Source organism: Oxyura jamaicensis, chromosome 1 (genome assembly GCF_011077185.1).
Source record: "Oxyura jamaicensis isolate SHBP4307 breed ruddy duck chromosome 1, BPBGC_Ojam_1.0, whole genome shotgun sequence".
NCBI lineage: Eukaryota > Metazoa > Chordata > Aves > Anseriformes > Anatidae > Oxyura > Oxyura jamaicensis.
This window is the reverse complement of record NC_048893.1, coordinates 122,415,788-122,433,410: the sequence shown is the minus strand read 5'-3', so window position 1 is coordinate 122,433,410 and position 17,623 is coordinate 122,415,788. Positions and strand designations below refer to the sequence as shown.

Sequence of the window (17,623 nt, the reverse complement as noted above, 5' to 3'; positions counted from 1 at the left end):
CCTCTCCTCTCCTCTCCTCTCCTCTCCTCTCCTTTCACAAATATACTTTAAAATATGCTGTATGTGGATGTAGACTTGTTCTATAAACAATATGATTTTATGACTTCCTGCATGCACTTGCCAACAGGTGATCCATGGAACAACATCTTTGCTGCCTCAGTGGGATAAATGTGTGGACTTTGTTGAAAGTGCACTCCCTTATGTTGTTGGTAAGATGTTTGTGAATGCCCATTTTCAAGAAGACAAAAAAGAGATGGTGAGTCTTCTTAATAGCATATTCAAATGATTAATTTCCCTGCACAATCTTTTATGACTTATTTTCCATTCATAATTTTTTTCATAGAGTTTTCCAGTATCTGCTTTTCCAGCCATTGATTTAGTAACATTAGTTAATTTAAAATTAACTATTTCATTATTAGACTTAGCTCCTAGTACAATAGAGGTACAACCATTGAAGAAACACATGAAACAGCATCCTGTGTGGGAACAACAGCTCTGCAATGGCCTTGCACAGCCTTAGATCAGTTTGATTTGTCTGCTTGATCTTGTTTAGTTCGGCTGCTTTCTCAGGGAAGGACTCCATTTTAGACAGACCAGCATTCTGACTGGGCTTCTACAAATATTTTACATGTGTTTCCCTCTCACGTTCTGCATTTCTTTTGTTGCTTGTTTTCATCTGGAGTTTCCTCTCTGAGATCCAGCTTTTCAGTTCCCTTATTCTTCATCGAGTTTGTAATGTGTTATTTGGCAATTTAGTGGCAAACATATTTCTGGGATATAAGATTGTATGACTTCTGTGTGAAGGACTGTAAGAATATAGACTTTATTGGGGGATGAACTGTTGGAGAATGGTTATCTATTGAAAAGTGACCTTAGTACAACTTTTCTTAGTATGCAAATTCCTTTCAGACCAAGTCTTTGAAAAACTCTCAAGTCTAAATTCACAGTAACACCCATAGCAAGACATTCATATATACCTTATAGTATAAATCACAAGATTCAGACTTATAGGAGATAAAATTGGATGCAGGTGAAATTTGTTGTAATCCATTTAGAAGCGTGCTTTTCTAGTTGATCATTTTTGTTATCATTTTCATTTCACTGGTTTTCAGTTTTGTTTTTCTTTCTTAGGTATTTAGAAAGCCTTTGAGAGAAGCACTCCTATTTATAAAAGTTTCTTTCTTTCTTTTTTCTTCCCGGCCCCCCCCCCCCTTTTTTTTTTCCTGACTCATAGAATATGTTTATGAGAAAGTAACTCTGAGTTATATATAATATGGATTTTTTCCTCCATGTTTTGTGACTGTTGTTTCATACCTTAGATCCTTCTCTCTTCCTTTTATCAAGAAAGACATTATTTGTGTCTAAATATAGCTCTGTTTCTAACCCAGAGTGCCTGCAGTGTTTCTTACAGCTATGCCTGAGCAGTTTCAGTAATAACTTTGATAGCAGGAATAGGTTTCTTTTCCTGCCCCCTGCAGATACAGCTGGTGCATAAAGCCTAACACCAGGGCCCAGCTGTAGAGCTTGAGTTTGAACTTGTAACCTCAAAATACAGGGAGTTCACCTCATTAGTGCACTAAGTTAATTGAGTTGGTGCTCTGTCATCAATACCTTTAAGTTATTGTATTCCCTGGGATGCAGTTTTCTGTGAATGTTGACTGTTTAGTCATATTTAATGCTAGAACTGTTCTGTTTGTCCCATACTGTCTCTAAAAATAATATATATATATATTTTAAAGATAGAATGAATAATCAAAGGAACATTGCTGCATTTTATCTGGCTCCACCACAAATAAAGATCCGTTCCAGAATAAAATATGCTGAAAGAGCTGGCGGACGTCATCGCGGAACCTCTCTCAATTATTTTTCAACGATCCTGGGAATTTGGAGAGGTCCCGGTAGACTGGAAGCTGGCAAATGTTGTGCCGATTTTCAAGAAGGGTCAGAAAGAAGACCCTTGCAATTACAGGCCTGTCAGTCTCACGTCAGTGCCTGGTAAAATCATGGAGAAGATGGTTCTCGAACTTATTGAGGCGCACCTGGGGGACAAAGCAGTCATTGGTCCCAGCCAGCATGGGTTTGTGAAGGGTAGGTCCTGCCTAACTAACTTGATTTCCTTTTATGATAAGATCACCCGTATGGTGGACCAAGGGAAACCAGCTGATGTGATTTTTTTGGACTTCAGCAAGGCTTTTGACACGGTCTCCCATAGGATCCTACTGGACAAAATGTCCACCATACAGCTAAATAAAAACATCATACAATGGGTGAGCAATTGGCTAACGGGCAGGGCCCAAAGGGTTATGGTAAATGGGGCTGCGTCAGGCTGGCGGGCGGTCACTAGTGGGGTCCCTCAAGGCTCCATTTTAGGGCCGGTACTTTTCAATATTTTTATAAACGATCTGGATGTAGGAATAGAAGGTATTTTGAGCAAGTTTGCTGATGACACCAAACTTGGAGGAGTCGTGGACTCGAATGAGGGTGGAAAGGCCTTGCAGAGGGATCTGGATAGGTTGGAGAGCTGGGCGATCACCAACCGTATGAAGTTCAGTAAGAGCAAGTGCCGGGTCCTGCACCTGGGACGGGGAAACCCTGGCTGCACGTACAGACTGGGCGATGAGACGCTGGAGAGCAGCCTAGAAGAGAGGGATCTGGGGGTCGTGGTAGACAGCAAGTTGAATATGAGCCAGCAGTGTGCCCTGGCAGCCAGGAGGGCCAACCGTGCATCAAGCACGGCATCGCTAGTAGGTCAAGGGAGGTGATTGTCCCGCTCTACTCTGCGCTGGTGCAGCCTCACCTCGAGTACTGTGTGCAGTTCTGGGCACCACAGTATAAAAAGGACATGAAACTGTTGGAGAGTGTCCAGAGGAGGGCTACGAAGATGGTGATAGGCCTGGAGGGGAAGACGTACGAAGAACAGCTGAGGTCACTGGGCCTGTTCAGCCTGGAGAAGAGGAGGCTGAGAGGAGACCTCATCACAGTCTACAACTTCCTTGTAAGGGGGTGTCGAGAGACAGGAGACCTTTTCTCCATTAACACCAGTGACAGGACCCGCGGGAACGGGGTTAAGCTGAGGCAGGGGAAATTTAGGCTTGACATCAGGAGGGGGTTCTTCACAGAGAGGGTGGTTGCACACTGGAACAGGCTCCCCAGGGAAGTTGTCACTGCACCGAGCCTGTCTGAATTTAAGAAGAGATTGGACTGTGCATTTAGTCACATGGTCTGAACTTTTGGGTAGACCTGTGCGGTGTCAAGAGTTGGACTTGATGATCCTTAAGGGTCCCTTCCAACTCAGGATATTCTATGATTCTATGATTCTATGCATCTAATACATAAATGACAATTCAGCTGAAGGTAGCATTACTTTCTGGAGCTAAGTCCCCATATGTAATGACTTTTCAAAAGTATCAGATATAAAATGATTAAAACCACTGGAATAAAATTATATAAAATGCTAGTACTTGACATTTTCATTATTTTTAAATGTAACTTAACTGATAAAAAAAGATCCAGTAAGTCTTCATACAATGATTATCTGTCCTGTCTTGTACTGTCTCATCTCTGGTTTGGTCTGTACTGAAGTCCTCTGGCAACTGCTGGATCTTCCAAAATGCCTCATGCTCACAGTATTCTCAGTGGTAATCTGTCACAAGGTTCATCTATTGATACAAATAGAAGCAGCACATTGCCTTTACCTTTCTGGTATACACTGACAGACAAATGCACAAGTGTGAGGACATTTCTGCTCTTTAGACCAATGTAATGCATCTCTTAGCTGTGAGACTCATTGTTTTCTTCATTTCAGGGTTTTCTTAATGCTTATACTCATTGAACACTCCAATTATTATTTCACTTGCACGTGATACACTTGTGGCTTTTAATATGTGCCAAACCACCATTTGAACAGAAGCAGCCATGCTAAAATGATTGTGGATTTTCATAGCTTTGCACAGATGCAGGCTGTCACTGAAAGTTCAGGACCAGAGTAAGGGCTGCTCAGTCTAGAGAGCCATGGCCTCTATCCCTGCAGTACGCAAAGGGTAAGAGTACTTCACAATCACAGCTTGCTGGCTGAATATTTGGATGCTGCTTTGTATTTGGATCATGATACTGTCAGTCCAAATTCAGTTCTTTGGCAGTATTAATAAGGAGCATCTCAGTGACATAAACCAAGCAAGGCTACAGATGTTCTCTCTGCAGAAAAGGCTTTATCTGTGCAAGCACTTTGCATCTGGCTCTTTCTTCTGTATGGATTAGTGATCTAGGATCAGGGAGACAAAAATCTCCACAAATCACTGCAATTCTCTCGGTGTTTTTTTTTTTTTTTTTTTTTTTTTACAGTTTTAAGACAGGCATTCTCACAGTTGTGACATGAAAGGATCAGCAATGAACAAGTTGTATGGTACAACTGAAGGAAAGGAAATGTGAAGGAAAAGAAAAAAAAATCAATCTTCAAGAAGAAAGAGCAGTTACTGTCTGATTAGAATCATTCATGGTCTTACCAAATCCATCATACATTGAAACTTCTCTTATAATGATCCTGCCATGCCATAATTTACTGGGGAGGGGTTTGCTAACTGTTTTCCAGATGGAGGAGTTGACTGAAGGAATACGCTGGGCTTTTATCGACATGTTGGAAAAGGAAAATGACTGGATGGACTCTGAAACAAAAAGAAAAGCTTATGAGAAGGTAATAAATGTAAATGGTGGGTGGGTAAAATCCTGTCAGAGTGAAGATTTGACTTCAGTGAGAACAGGATGTCATGTACCTTACCTGCAGCTGCCTTGTTCTTCATTCCCTTGCCTCCATCTTTCTTATTCCATCTCTGGCTGGTGTAGACCTTGAGCTCACTTCAGATTCACTTGTGCAGTGCTTTTCTTGATAAGGTCTTCAGCTTTGACTGGGGTGTCAGGGGTTCACCAACATACAAACAGAAAACAGTGTCCAAAACATGTGGGACAGCTGAGGGTGTTCTGTCTGGAAGTATCCACATTTCTCACTTTCTCCAAAGTCATGGTGGAAGGCTTAAATTGGAAGCCACCTTCCAGGAATGCGGTAACCATACCAGCTGAACAGCCTGATATGGTAATGCTAGTTATGAATTTTTATGGTCAAGGTGGGCATTATCTGTCATGATTACTTTCAGGTTGTGTGACCATAAAATGCAGGAGGCAAAGATGAAGGCAGGAGGTACTGAAAGCTCCTTTTTAGACTCCTCATATACTTATGGCATGTGATATACGGAAAGGGAGCTTGTCTAAGCCCAGAGCTCTGCCCCAGAGCAGCAGCTGGAAGAGGCATAAATGAGGCAGAAAAGGGAAATGTGTAGGACTGCATCTTTATTTGTGAAGGCAATGGGATATCAGTGAATTAGTAAATTTCCCCTCTGAATGAACTGACATACAAATACAGCTTCACTGTTCCTTCTCACTGTGATGGAATGAAAATAGCATTGTTTTGGTTTAAAAACAAACATGGAATTGAAAGATTTTTTTTTTGCCAATTTTGTAGAAAAGGCAATTCATACAGTTTATTGATGGAAAGTTTTAAATTCCATACACAGCCTATTTACATTTTTTTTACAGCGGTGCCCTTCACAGATACACAAATGAAATAGAGCTGCATAAATGGACTGATAAACTATAGCAAGCAAAGGATAGTAAGAGACAGTTTATTTTTTGCTAACCTGATGATATATGGGCTACAATTACTATTTCTGACAGAATGTGATGGTTGTTTACTAGAAATACCCTTAGAAGCATAATGATCTTTAATTTAGATATCTGACAAATTTGATGTAGACTATGAGCAGGAAGATTTTCTATTTATTTCCTTAATAGAGATGTTTCTATACACTTTTACAGCTACATACATGTCATATGTTAATTTTCCAGCAAACAATCAGCTTAATTTTTTTGTTAAAAATTTGCTACCTTTCTTCCAGCAGAGAAACAATACAAGCTTTACCACAAACTAATAAACTCCCTAAAACAATATCTATTTCCCAATTTAGGGAAGGCTGTGTTCAGAAGTTAGGTTAGATCTTTTGTGGGTGGAGATGCCCATTTCCCCTCCATTTACATATTTAGGAAGCTTACACTGCTTGCTCCCAGTTTAGGGATCTCAGTTAAGTTTCTGAAGCTAATGAGGTGAGTCTGGGCTGCACAGTGCATGACAAACTAAATGCAAGCTGTACAACAAAATACTGCTATATGCCATACTGTTATGCATAGCAAATGGTTTAAATCCATTATCACTGACTTGAGCAACAATTTTATAGTTTACTGAGGTAGGAACAAGGTCAGGCTTATAAGTGCTACATAATGACTTAGAAATTGCAGTAACCTGGAAAGACATTTTGGTAGATTTCCAAACAAGAATTTTATGCATGTTTATTAAATACTCTTTTATTGCTAATGATTCATATGGGATTTGTGCTGGAACATTTGGATGAGCATTTTTTAAATTTAAGAAATGTATTTATTACACTGTGGAAATTTATGATATATCATACAACAAAACCTTCAAAATCTTTTACTTTTTAAAATCTCATGAGCCAGCACATTATGTGGTAACTTTTTTAATACTTATCCTTTAACAGAACAGTAAAGTCAACAGGAATGTTGGACTAGGTTGTTGTGTTGTTTAAAAAAACAACAGTATTGCTGTATTATATAGAACTATAAAAGAGACATTTCTTTGTCAGTTTGACAGTTTTCATCCTCATCTTGAAGACAACACAAATGTAATGGATTTCAAAAGTTAGGAAGAAGCTTTGTTCTTGAATTGAAGAAGAGCAAACTGTATGATCCTGGGGGGCTTCTTAGGTTTACTCTTTGTTTTGGAGCAAAGTAGAGCCCAGCATTATGACAGAGCACAGTGGGGTGCTGGAGGCACTTTCTTTCAGACAAAAGGCACTTTCTTTCAGAAAGAACCCTCTGCTTTGATCTGCTTTAATATAGGCAAACTGTAGCACTTTGGCCAATTATTGCTGGACTGAGCCCAGTAATACACAAAACATCTGTTCTAGTTTACTGTGGTTAATAAAGCCTCCAAAGTTTTTTTTATTAGAGTAGGATATTCTGCTTTGAAATTAATTTCAAGTCCTGTGAAAGCATCTTCTCCTTGTTTCTGTTTCCAGAACAGAAGATGGCACCTGATCATTACTATTATTATCCGTTCAGTAAAGAAAGGGAGGTATTAGTGAGATAAAGAATGTCGTGGCCTTTTATCATGTTTTCATCAGTAGCTGTCAAGGAGTTTGGGCCTCATTCCCAGTTTATGGATGAGATACCAAAGCACTGGAGTAGCTTGGCCCAGTGACAGAGCTGAGGCCAAAAATACCATCCTAATTTTCTCACTCTCAGACTTCTGTAGCCACCTGGGCACTTTGTCCCTTGTAGTGAGGCAGAGTAGAGTTGATGCCTGAAGTTCTACAGCAAAACTGTAGGTTATATGGAAAGGACAGTGGTCCATATACTTAGAATTTCCTCCATATTTGTAATCTCATTTTATTCTTAAAAGCTTTGGAAAGAGAAGAACTGTAGAATCCTAGTGTTTTTTGTTTGTTTGGTTTTTTGTTTGTTTGTTTGGTTTTGTTTGTTTGCTTGGTTACTGGGCCTACTTCATATGAACAGTTTATTTTGATTAGCCCTTTATTTAACTTTGGAAATAATTCGGTCATTAGCAAACTTTTTGGCAATTTCCTGGAAGAGGAACAAGATCAAATGCAGGATCTGGATGTCTGCACAGTGAACCTTCCTGAATGAACATCTCCACTCAGATATCTCTTCTGTTCCTTATGGTGATTGTATCTTCATATGACAACACTCTGATGCAAATGACTTGGCAGGCTTTAAAGAGAATTATCAACAATTTCCCTCACAATAGTCACAGTCTTACATGGTGTCTGATACCTATTGTCTGACCGATCCCCACCTTGCTCGTGTACTTGCCTCAAGTACACCTTGAGGTCACCTGTACACCTTGCTGTCACACTGATGCTTTGCAATCAAAGGGACCATCAACCTCTGAAGGACTTAAGGCCTTCTGCAGAAATTGATGCTTGGATTTTGCTTTAGGCAGCCTGTCGACTCCATCTAATCATTGTAATGTTTCTTGCCTCTAACTCTGCGTGTCTGTTCTGTTGTTTTAAGTAGTTCAGAAAGGACACCTAGCACTACTTGTTCACTCTAATTTGATGAACGTAAAATGTATTAAGATGATCAAACCAACACATCCATGTCACATAAAGAACATTTTCCTTGTAATGCTTGATTTCTGAGAATCAGCTTTTTTTACCCTGTAAACTCTGGAGTTTATTTTTAGCTTTCTGTCTGTATTAGAACAATATAATGAGAAACCAGTTAGTAATTTTTCTCTCCTATTCCCCTCCATTCATGTCTTTAGATGATCGAAACATGGATTTAAACCAGACCATCTGAAAAACAGTCTTACAGAGTCAGATTTTGACAGGCTTACGTGCCGTGGTCTGTCTTCACGTGCAGTTCTCACCTAATTCTCTGGATGGAGCTCATGCTGCTTCTAAAGGAGCTCCGCATCGCAAAGGACCGTTTGGCACTCTGCTGTGATGCTCTGCTTTCTGCCCTGTCCTGCCTTCTGCACCCTGTGCAAGCATTACTTTATTGATCTGTAGTTGAATACCGTCAGAAATTTGCTTAAATCATGCATGCTAACCTCCCGAATTTTCAATGGAAATCTCTGATTTAAGAAAGAGAGAAAGAAAGAAAGAAAGAAAGAAAGAGAGAAAGAGAGAAAGAGAGAAGGCGAGAAAGAAAGAAAGAAGGAAAGAGAGAGAGAAAGGGAGAGAGAAAGGGAGAAAGAGAGAAAGAAAGGGAGAAAGAAAAAAAAAAGAGAAAAGGAAAAGAAAAAGGAAAAGGAAAAGGAAAAGAAAAAGAAAAAAATAAAAAAGAAGGAAAAAAAGAAGGAAAAAGAAAAAGAAAAATAAGGAAAAAGAAAAAAAGAAGGAAAAAGAGAAAAAGAAGGAAAAAGAAAAAGAAGGAAAAGGGAAAGGAAAAGAAAAAGGAAAATGAAAAAGAAAAGGAAAAATAAAAGGAAAAAGAAAAGGAAAAGAAAAAGAAAAGAAACAGAAAAAGAAAAAGAAAAAGAAAAAGGAAAAGAAAAAGAAAAAGAAACAGAAAAATAAAAAGAAAGCATGTTCCTATTCCTGTCCTTTTTTCCTCTCCCTATTGTAAGGGCCTTAAATTTTGCCCTCATTTGAAGAGCAGATAAAATATTCAAATGAGTGCAAGGTGTGTCTGGCCACAGTCTTCAGGTACATGGTCTGCAAGTTGCAGAAGCTGTGTAGAAAGATGCCTCTACAGCTGCCCAGCTACCTTGCAGCCTCTAAGTAGGATGGCAAATGAGAACGGGAAGGAAAGAGGGGAGGCTTTTGTCTCCCTGACAAAGAAGGTGCAGATTTCAGTCCACTTTGTCAGCCAAATGGTATTGACAACTGTGTTTTGTAATGATGGTCCACAGAGACAAGGGGAACCCGCTACTGAAATTCCATTGACATGGCTCTTGTGATCAGTGCTCTCATCTTTAAAATGGTAATTTATCTCTGCTGCTCTTCAGAGGATAATTCATTGGAAGATTGTCACTGAGATGTAAAATTATTTCCTATCTTGTGCAGGAGCCATTATTTTATTAATCACTTTTTTTCCTTCCTGAAATGCCCTTTGCGCTTGAGTTTAACTGGAGGCTTGAAAAGGAGACTTTTACACAAAAGCTTGTTTTCTGAAAGTTTGCAAATCTCTTGTAAAGTAGGCTGTATTGTAGGAAGTTATCTTTTTTTGCTTTGCAATACTATTTTTAAAGCATAGATGACAAGCCAAAAAAAAAAAAAAAGTTTGTTTTTCTGTAATAAGATTTTTCTGTAACATTATTAACCTCTTTAGGTCATGGAGCACAAATCCCAAGGTCACTGTGCAATCATTTTTTGCCTACTGAACTTGCCTGCTGCTTGGCTTTATTTCTCTCTAAGGAAGTCATATAAGCAACATTTGTTCTCTTTGCATCTCGCTCTGTCTGAAGACCGAGGCAAGAGAAACACAGGAAAATATAAGGACAGTACTTAGCTACATATGTCTCTTTCTGGCAGTGTTAGGTACCAGGGCTTGTTCTCCTGCCTCAGAGAGCTACAGCAAGCCTCCCTAGATAATGCAATGCAATTAAGACCAATAGCCCTGAGGAATTCAAGAGCCATCTGCACAAGCCCCGATTCAACAAAGTATGGGTACTTTAGATGAGGTACATATCCATCGGTTATCCCACCAAAGCCATTCACCTCTCAGCTGGAACTTGCTGGCTATATCCAGCCCTCTGGTCAATTAGCTGAGCCCCTGCCATATTTTCCTGTTCTCTGTGGTCATTTTCTCTTCACATTTGGGTGATTTCACTAAGAACATGATGGCCATACTGCTCAGACCAGAGGTCCAACATCTAGTTCGGACAGTGGCCAAATAGTAGCAGATGTTTAGAGATGAACATAAGGACAGGGCAAGCATAAAGGGATACTTTCCTGCCGTCCTCTCCCACTCTCTGACAATCTGCAGCTCAGTTGCTTCCTGAGCCAGAATTGGTGTCTTTGTATTTATTCATTTTTTTTTTTTCTCTTGTGAGTTTGTCTAGTGACTTTTTGAAGCCATGACAATTTTTATCATCCACAGCTTCCCATGGCAATGATTTCCACTGCCTCACTGTGCTCTGTGTGGGGAAGCACCTCCTTTTGTTTGTCTGGAAAACGTCTTCCGCTCCTCCTACATTCTTGTAGTGGGGAAACCAGAGAATCATCTCATTGCCTGTTCTTTTTTTCTCATGTCCATGTGTCTTTGCATATAACCCTGGCACATGAAGGTGCATAAACACAGGAAGTTCTGGCTGAATATGAGAAAACATTTCTTTACTGTGAGGGTGACAGAGCACTGGGATAGGTTGCCCAGAGAGGTTGTGGAGTCTCATTCTCTGGAGATATTCAAAACCTTCCTGGATGCCATCCTGCACAATGTGCTTTAGGTGATCCTGCTCAGCAGGCGGGTTTGGACCAGGTGATTTCCAGAGGTATCTTCCAACCTCAGCCATTCTGTGATTCTGTGAATTACATGCAGGAAATATGGGAGTATTCAAACAGACTGCTCAAGACATTCTCTAGATACAGTTCTGAAAAATAACTTTTCATTAATATCTGAGGCATATCCAGAAAAAGAGGCCAGACACCACAGCTCCAGGAGCTGAAATTAATCTTTCCTAATGCCATGCTAATTTTGCACAAAGATGACAAAGCATCCAAAATTGAGAATGGTCAGTAGGTGCCGTGCAGAAAGAAATATGCGTTTTTGTACCTTGTGGGGTCTGTGAAGCTAACCTATATAAAACAATGCAAGAATATCACACAAAAAAAAGCAGTCCTGAATCTCAGTGCCTCCCACATCTCAAGTGGGCTTTTTCTGGAAGGAAGACCAGCACAAGACTGACAGAATGAATCTTTGCACGGTAGGGGGGAGGGAAGTTCCAAAACAGAAGATCCCAAGACACCTTTCATTTTTTCATTGGTTCTTTTAAGATGACTTTATATTTTTGTTTCATGGATTTCAGAGAACTTCACAAAGAGTAAGACTGCTTCAGAGCACTCACAAGCTGCCAGACTTGCTTCAGAAGAATTAGCAAAAGGGAGAACTTTCCAAAAACTCTAATTGCATTTAGACACTTTATTTCTGTTCAAAAGCCAAGGGGGGCAGGTTCTTACTTCCAAATTAGTTGTTTTTACTAGATTTTTTTTTTTTTCAGATTTTTTTTTTTTTTTGCAATAACTTTGTCATTTTTAAATGGGAAAGCATACTTCTACTTAATGTCAGCTCATCCCTGACCGTACTGTTCCTTTGTGGAAATTAGCTTCCTGCAACGAGGATAGTCTCTGTCCGGGGTAGTCTTTTGATGTGAAAAGTTAGGGTTCTGCCTGTACTGTAGTAGTTTCATTGCAGGGAGCAGTGAGCAAGTTTCCTGATTCAGCTGAAACATGGTTTGGAGTTCAGAATAAGCAATCACATTCTGCAGCTCTCTTGGGCATTAAATATATCACCAGGATCTTACCTTCGTGGTGTAACTCTCCTTTATCCTACCTTAAGCATGGACATGTGAAGAGAAAGGGACAACTCGACTGGGAGCAGGAAGTGAAATAAATCCTGTGTAGCTCAGAAATGATGCAGGGGCTTTGGAAAGCTTGCTGTACTTACCTAGTCTGGAATATGAACAGTAGAATATCTCACCATCCCTGAGATAGCTGTTTGGAAAATGCTAATATTCAGCATAGTGTTTTTCACCTGGAAGATAAAGAGAATGAATGACACTTTCATTTCAGTGTAAAAGTGTTCCACGCTTTTCCCCGAATAAAAATAAACCTTCACTTTTCACCAGATCATCAAACAACACTTTCTATTTTAGAAGTCAAATGTTTATTTCTCATCACAAACTTTGATTTTCACACTCAAAGAATAATCTCTCTCACATCCAAAATTTAATTTAACCTTTTCAGGAGGACTGGGCTTTTCTATTCAGTAACCACAGGAGATGTTCTTCTCCCTTGGCCAGAGTTGAAACTAATAGCCATGGCATGTTTGCTTATCTCTTACCTCTGGGGTTAGATCGCTGCTGTCAGCTTGTCCCTTGTTATGTGGCTGCTGCTACTGCTCACTCAGTTGTGCAGGGATGTCAGTTCCATTAATAAACTGAGCACCGTGCAAACAGATAGTGGAAAACAGGTGAAGAGAGAGGAAATTGTATTTAACCCTGATCTCTCAGCTGTCATTTTTCAGATTCTGCCACAACTGCATAAGACCCGAATGGGTGCATGACATCAAAACATCTGTGACAAATCTCATGCTTGAAATGGAGGGAGGGAAAGGTGGACGGACGCATCTGCTGATGCTCAGGGACCGGGGTGAATCTGGAGATTCTGTGGCAGAAATGCAGTGTGAAAGCATAAGTGAATAAGAAATGCAATGTGAAAGCATAAAAGGCAGCTTAATTCTTCCAAAGATCAGGAAGTCTTCCATTACCCCTGGAAGTCTTGGACAATTTTAGCTTTAACTTTCATTGGCTTTGTTGCTTTACCAAGTAAAATTGTCTTCCGTAGAGCAACAGTTACAAAGAAGTTATAGTCCTCCAGCTGACCAGTGATAGATTCTTGAGGCATGGGATATCCTTGTCTTGCTTGGAGGATGAGTCCAAAGTCAAGCTTAGGTATCTACCTGGCTTTCCTATCTTTCCTGGTTGTGCTGACCTCCAAGTCCTATATGCCTGCCTGAGCCTCAGAGAGGAAAGCTGCCTTCTTGTTGAGTCTTAGCAGCACTTTAGCTGGCTTAGGTATTGCACTGATCATGGAAGCAAAGGTGAAATGTTAAATGGATCTTCAAAATGCTTCAGTTAATGGTGTTGCTGGAGATTGCTTCTGGAGGAGTTTTATAACAAGGAGGTCATTGGACCCAGGAATTTGTTCCCTTACTGGCCTTTCAGAAGCCAGGATGCTCCACTGAAGAGAAAAGCTTCCTTAGCTGCCCTCCTTCATGAAGGAAACTCTGGTGTCTTGTGCTCAGTCTTCTGGGAAAGTGGTGAGCTGCATCAGTTTGGAAGTAAACATGTAATTGGAATTGATTTAAATATAAAGCAAACAATGTTTGTGTTTAGAACTGAAATGGTTACTGGGGACCTAGAGTAGTGTTTGAATGAGTCTCTGCCACGTCTGGTCTCAGAGTGTAGACTTGGTCTGATGCTCACTTGTGGCTAGAAATGGAAAGAGAATTTTTTTTGCATATTATTAATTAATAAAAAAGTAGCTCTGCTCCCTTTGCTAAGCAAAGATAACCTTAAAAATATTAAATGCATATAAACTCATGCACGCAGAGACTAAGGTCAGAAGTTGTCCCCCTCTGGAACAGGTTATAAAGTGTTTTGCTGAGTAAAACTGCCAGAAGAAGCAATGTGGTAACTCATCTCCCCTACAGCTGTGGTGGGAAGAGAGCTTCCCTGCCCCTGGGCTGCCTCTCTCGCAGACGGTGTTACAGCACTCAATGCCCGAGATCTCTTCAGCACACTGGGGCCTTGGGGCCTTTTATTTTGCCAGGCAGCACAGTTTTTTTTTTTTTTTTTTTTTTTTTTTTTTTTTTTTTTGGTAAACCTGCTGTTTCCTCAGAGCTAAAACAAAAGCAGCAGCAAAGCTTTTTCAATTGGGTGGGTGTGTTTCTAGCAAGAGGTGGCACAGCAGCAGGAGTTTGGGTAGGCTGATGAGGAGGAGCTCAGGGGGTGAGCAATGAAGAGAGTCCAGGGAGTTTCTACAAAAAATGCAACATAATTTCTGCAGCTTGCTAATGTGCCAAATCCTGGTCAAAAGTGTCTTTTTCTTTGTGGCATTGCAAATCCTCTATGCTTCCAGACCAGAACACTTTTGCTTCTGGCTTGTTTGAAGTGCAGCTGGAGGAGCTCCTGGCTGGCTGCACACACATTATTGAATTCACACCCTAAGTGATCTTAAGGTGTGTTAGAAGGACACACAGCTGAAATCCCTGTGCCAGAGTGGACCTGTCACTACTGGCATGGTGACATTATTCTGCAGCTGGACCTAGCACAGGCTGAGTCAGTGTGCATATCTGTGCACCATCCTTTCTGGTGGTCCTCAAGCATGATCCCTACTGAAAACCCAGAGACTCTTAAAACTGACTTAGGAGCTTTGTACAGTTATGATTTGCTGTTAAACAGTTTTGCTACATAGCTCAGTTGTGCTAATATGTAGAGGTATTGACATGAGGTATTTTCCCCTAATTCTTTTCTGGGAAGTAGCCTGCACTGGTCTAATTGTATGTGATTGGAACTCCTCATACTTAAATCTCCTTATACTGAAATCATGTGGCTATAAATTTTGATGACAGAAACTGGTTGCATTTATATTACACAGCACCTGCCTAGGTCACCTTTGGGCCCATGTGGTCCCTAAGACATAAACTCCCCTGGGTTTTTCCAAGCTCAGCAAGTCTGAAATAAAATGAAGACCAAGCTGAAGATTACTGAGGTACTGTTTTTATATATCTAAGGTATGTGTTGTCTTTTCTGGAATGTGATATGAGGTGATAAGCAAGGAGGCATAACTGTCTGGGATAGTGTTGGATGACCATGGAGGTAACTGAACCTGGTGTAACTTCAATGATACTGTCAGGAGTGGTTCCTGAAGCGTGTTGTCCCGTGAATCATGCCGAAAAGCTGTCTGGGAGTTGGTACAGTCTGAAACCATGCCTTTTGCTCGTTGTCCCTATTCCACCTAGCAGCACTTCCCAGATGTGTAACACTGCAGCAAGTCAGCCCACCATGGAGAGGCCAGGCACAGACATCAGCCACCCTGAGAAAACATCACAGTGCTACGTGTGATTATCAGGGTGCTAGGGAAGAAGTACCTGAGGGTGACCGCTGTAACCACATCACCAAACTTCTTGGGAGGAGCCCTTTGTGTCTGGCTCAGGTTGAATCATGGAGTTAGTCTGTACTCATTTAAAAGAAAGAGAGAAAGAGAAAGAAAGTGATGTAGAAAACCAGAACTGAAAATCTGAAGAGATAATGAGAGAAATCTATTTTTTGTTTCTATGTTTAATTTGGAGTATACTTTATACTGTTTTTTTTTTTTTTTTTTTTTTTTTTTTTTTTTTTTCCCTGGATTAAAAGAAAACCAAAATGCACTTACTGTGCTTGATGCACGAAGTATCATTATTTCAATTTTCTTTATTGGGAAGCCAAGTCAAAAGGATGGGTAAATGAAGGTCAGTGGCCAATCAGGCTGCAACCATAAACTATTTCTGGTGACACCTACTCTTAAGCTGTAAAAAATATTTCAGATTTAAAGCCAGGAAGTACTCTGATATGCAATGTGCTCTTCCTGGTATACGAAATTAGAGTAAAATTTTTAAACACACTTAGCTTTGGCATCGCTCATCTCTCTTGAAGTCAATAATTATTTTATTTTTGTTTGAAGCATGTTTTGGTTAAAATGTTGTCCATATGTATTCATTGCTTCATGTGGGTGTAAGCTGTATAATGACCATCATTAACTGCTAATTGAGATCTCTTTAGAAGTATTCACCCTACCTCAACCTCCTCCCCAGTCCTCCAGAACTTTCTGCCTGTAAACAGAAGTCTTTTATTGGAGTTGGAGAAATATCATTAAGAAATCTACCTTCTGTAACATTTGCAATTTCAAAATTCCTGTTGACCAATGACTGCTTGAGATTTGGTATTTTTCCAAGCTGTTACTCAGGCGTTTTCACATTCACCATTTCAGACTTTTTTTTTTTTTTTTTTTTTGTCACTTAGGGATGTAACAAACTGGTTTAAGGTTTTGATTGTGTAATTGGATATCCCGTTGATTCACTGGAGTCAAACTAAGCTCTCATTCAAAATTATGGAAGAGATACATCTAATCATTTATGTATTGTATAAGCACAGAGGAGGATATTTGTTGTGTGCCAAAAAGAAATGTATTTAATTTACAGAGCTGAGGTTCTGTTCACAGAAGACAGCTTTCATGCCTATCATATATAATGTTCTATGCATAAAATAATGAAATCATGATAATTGTTATGCAGAGGTTACAAATAGAAAACAGAATTAAAACAAAATGGACAAAATAATTATTTTTCTTAGTAAAATTAAAGCATTCATGGCAGCAGAATGAGTTTGGAACCAAGCTGGTAGGTGAAATTATGAGTAGGTATAATAATTATACTGCTGCATTGAACTAAGGAGTTATATTTGTGAAAATATCACAGTGGATTTGTATGTTTACAGAAGTTGTACTCTTACAGATTTTCTGTTATTTAGCTTGGTTCTGTTGCTAAAAAAATCAAACCAGGATTAGTCTAAACTGTAAATTTAATTCCAATGAAATTAGTTTTAGAATTCTTGAACATTCAGGTCCTTTGCCTTTCAGAAAGCCAGAACCAAAAGGGATTTAAGACAGGAAAGAGTCACATTGTGATGTAAATTATTATTTTTTTTTTTTTTTCTGACTGTTTTCTATGTTTGGCTGTCCTAATAAAATTCTAGGTGTAACTTTATGGTGAGAAACAGTTATTGGATATTAAGAGTAATTATATAATTCCAACTAACTGTTTGCTTAGAAAATTTTGTGTCCCATTTCCCCTCCTTTCCCTTGGATGGTAAAGTACATTATGGTTCCCGTGTGTACTAGGTAATAATTTCTTGAGAGGAAATTTTATTTGAATGAGGCTTTGGTTTCAAAAGATGATTCAGAGGAAGGGGTAAAGTAATATAACACATAATACCAGTGCTATTCCTTTTTCCTTTGCTTATTCCTTTTCTTCTTTCCCACATCATGTGTTCCCAGCACTTGCCATGCACTAGTTCCAGCACTTGCTGGCTCTCTCTGTGTAGTGATCTAGCTCACTGATCTGGCAGAAAAATATTTGGATAAAAAAATAGGTAGATTTCTTCTGTGATAATGATCTAAATAATCTTGCAGAAACATGTAGCAAGAACCTGAAAGAGCTGTGGTTGCCAGCAGCATGAGCAGAAACATGGACAGTGATGGGAGGAGCAAGGCAA

The 17,623-nt window shown here is 39.7% G+C and overlaps 1 protein-coding gene across 1 annotated transcript in view; it reads left to right on the top strand.

The window, feature by feature from the left end:
- Positions 1-17,623, top strand: part of PHEX (phosphate regulating endopeptidase homolog X-linked) — a 105,862-nt gene that overhangs the window by 44,877 nt on the left and 43,362 nt on the right. The window contains exons 11-12 of the mRNA XM_035309829.1: positions 128-256; positions 4,589-4,690. Coding sequence (XP_035165720.1) covers positions 128-256; positions 4,589-4,690 — 231 coding nt within the window. The remainder of the gene's footprint in view (positions 1-127; positions 257-4,588; positions 4,691-17,623) is intronic.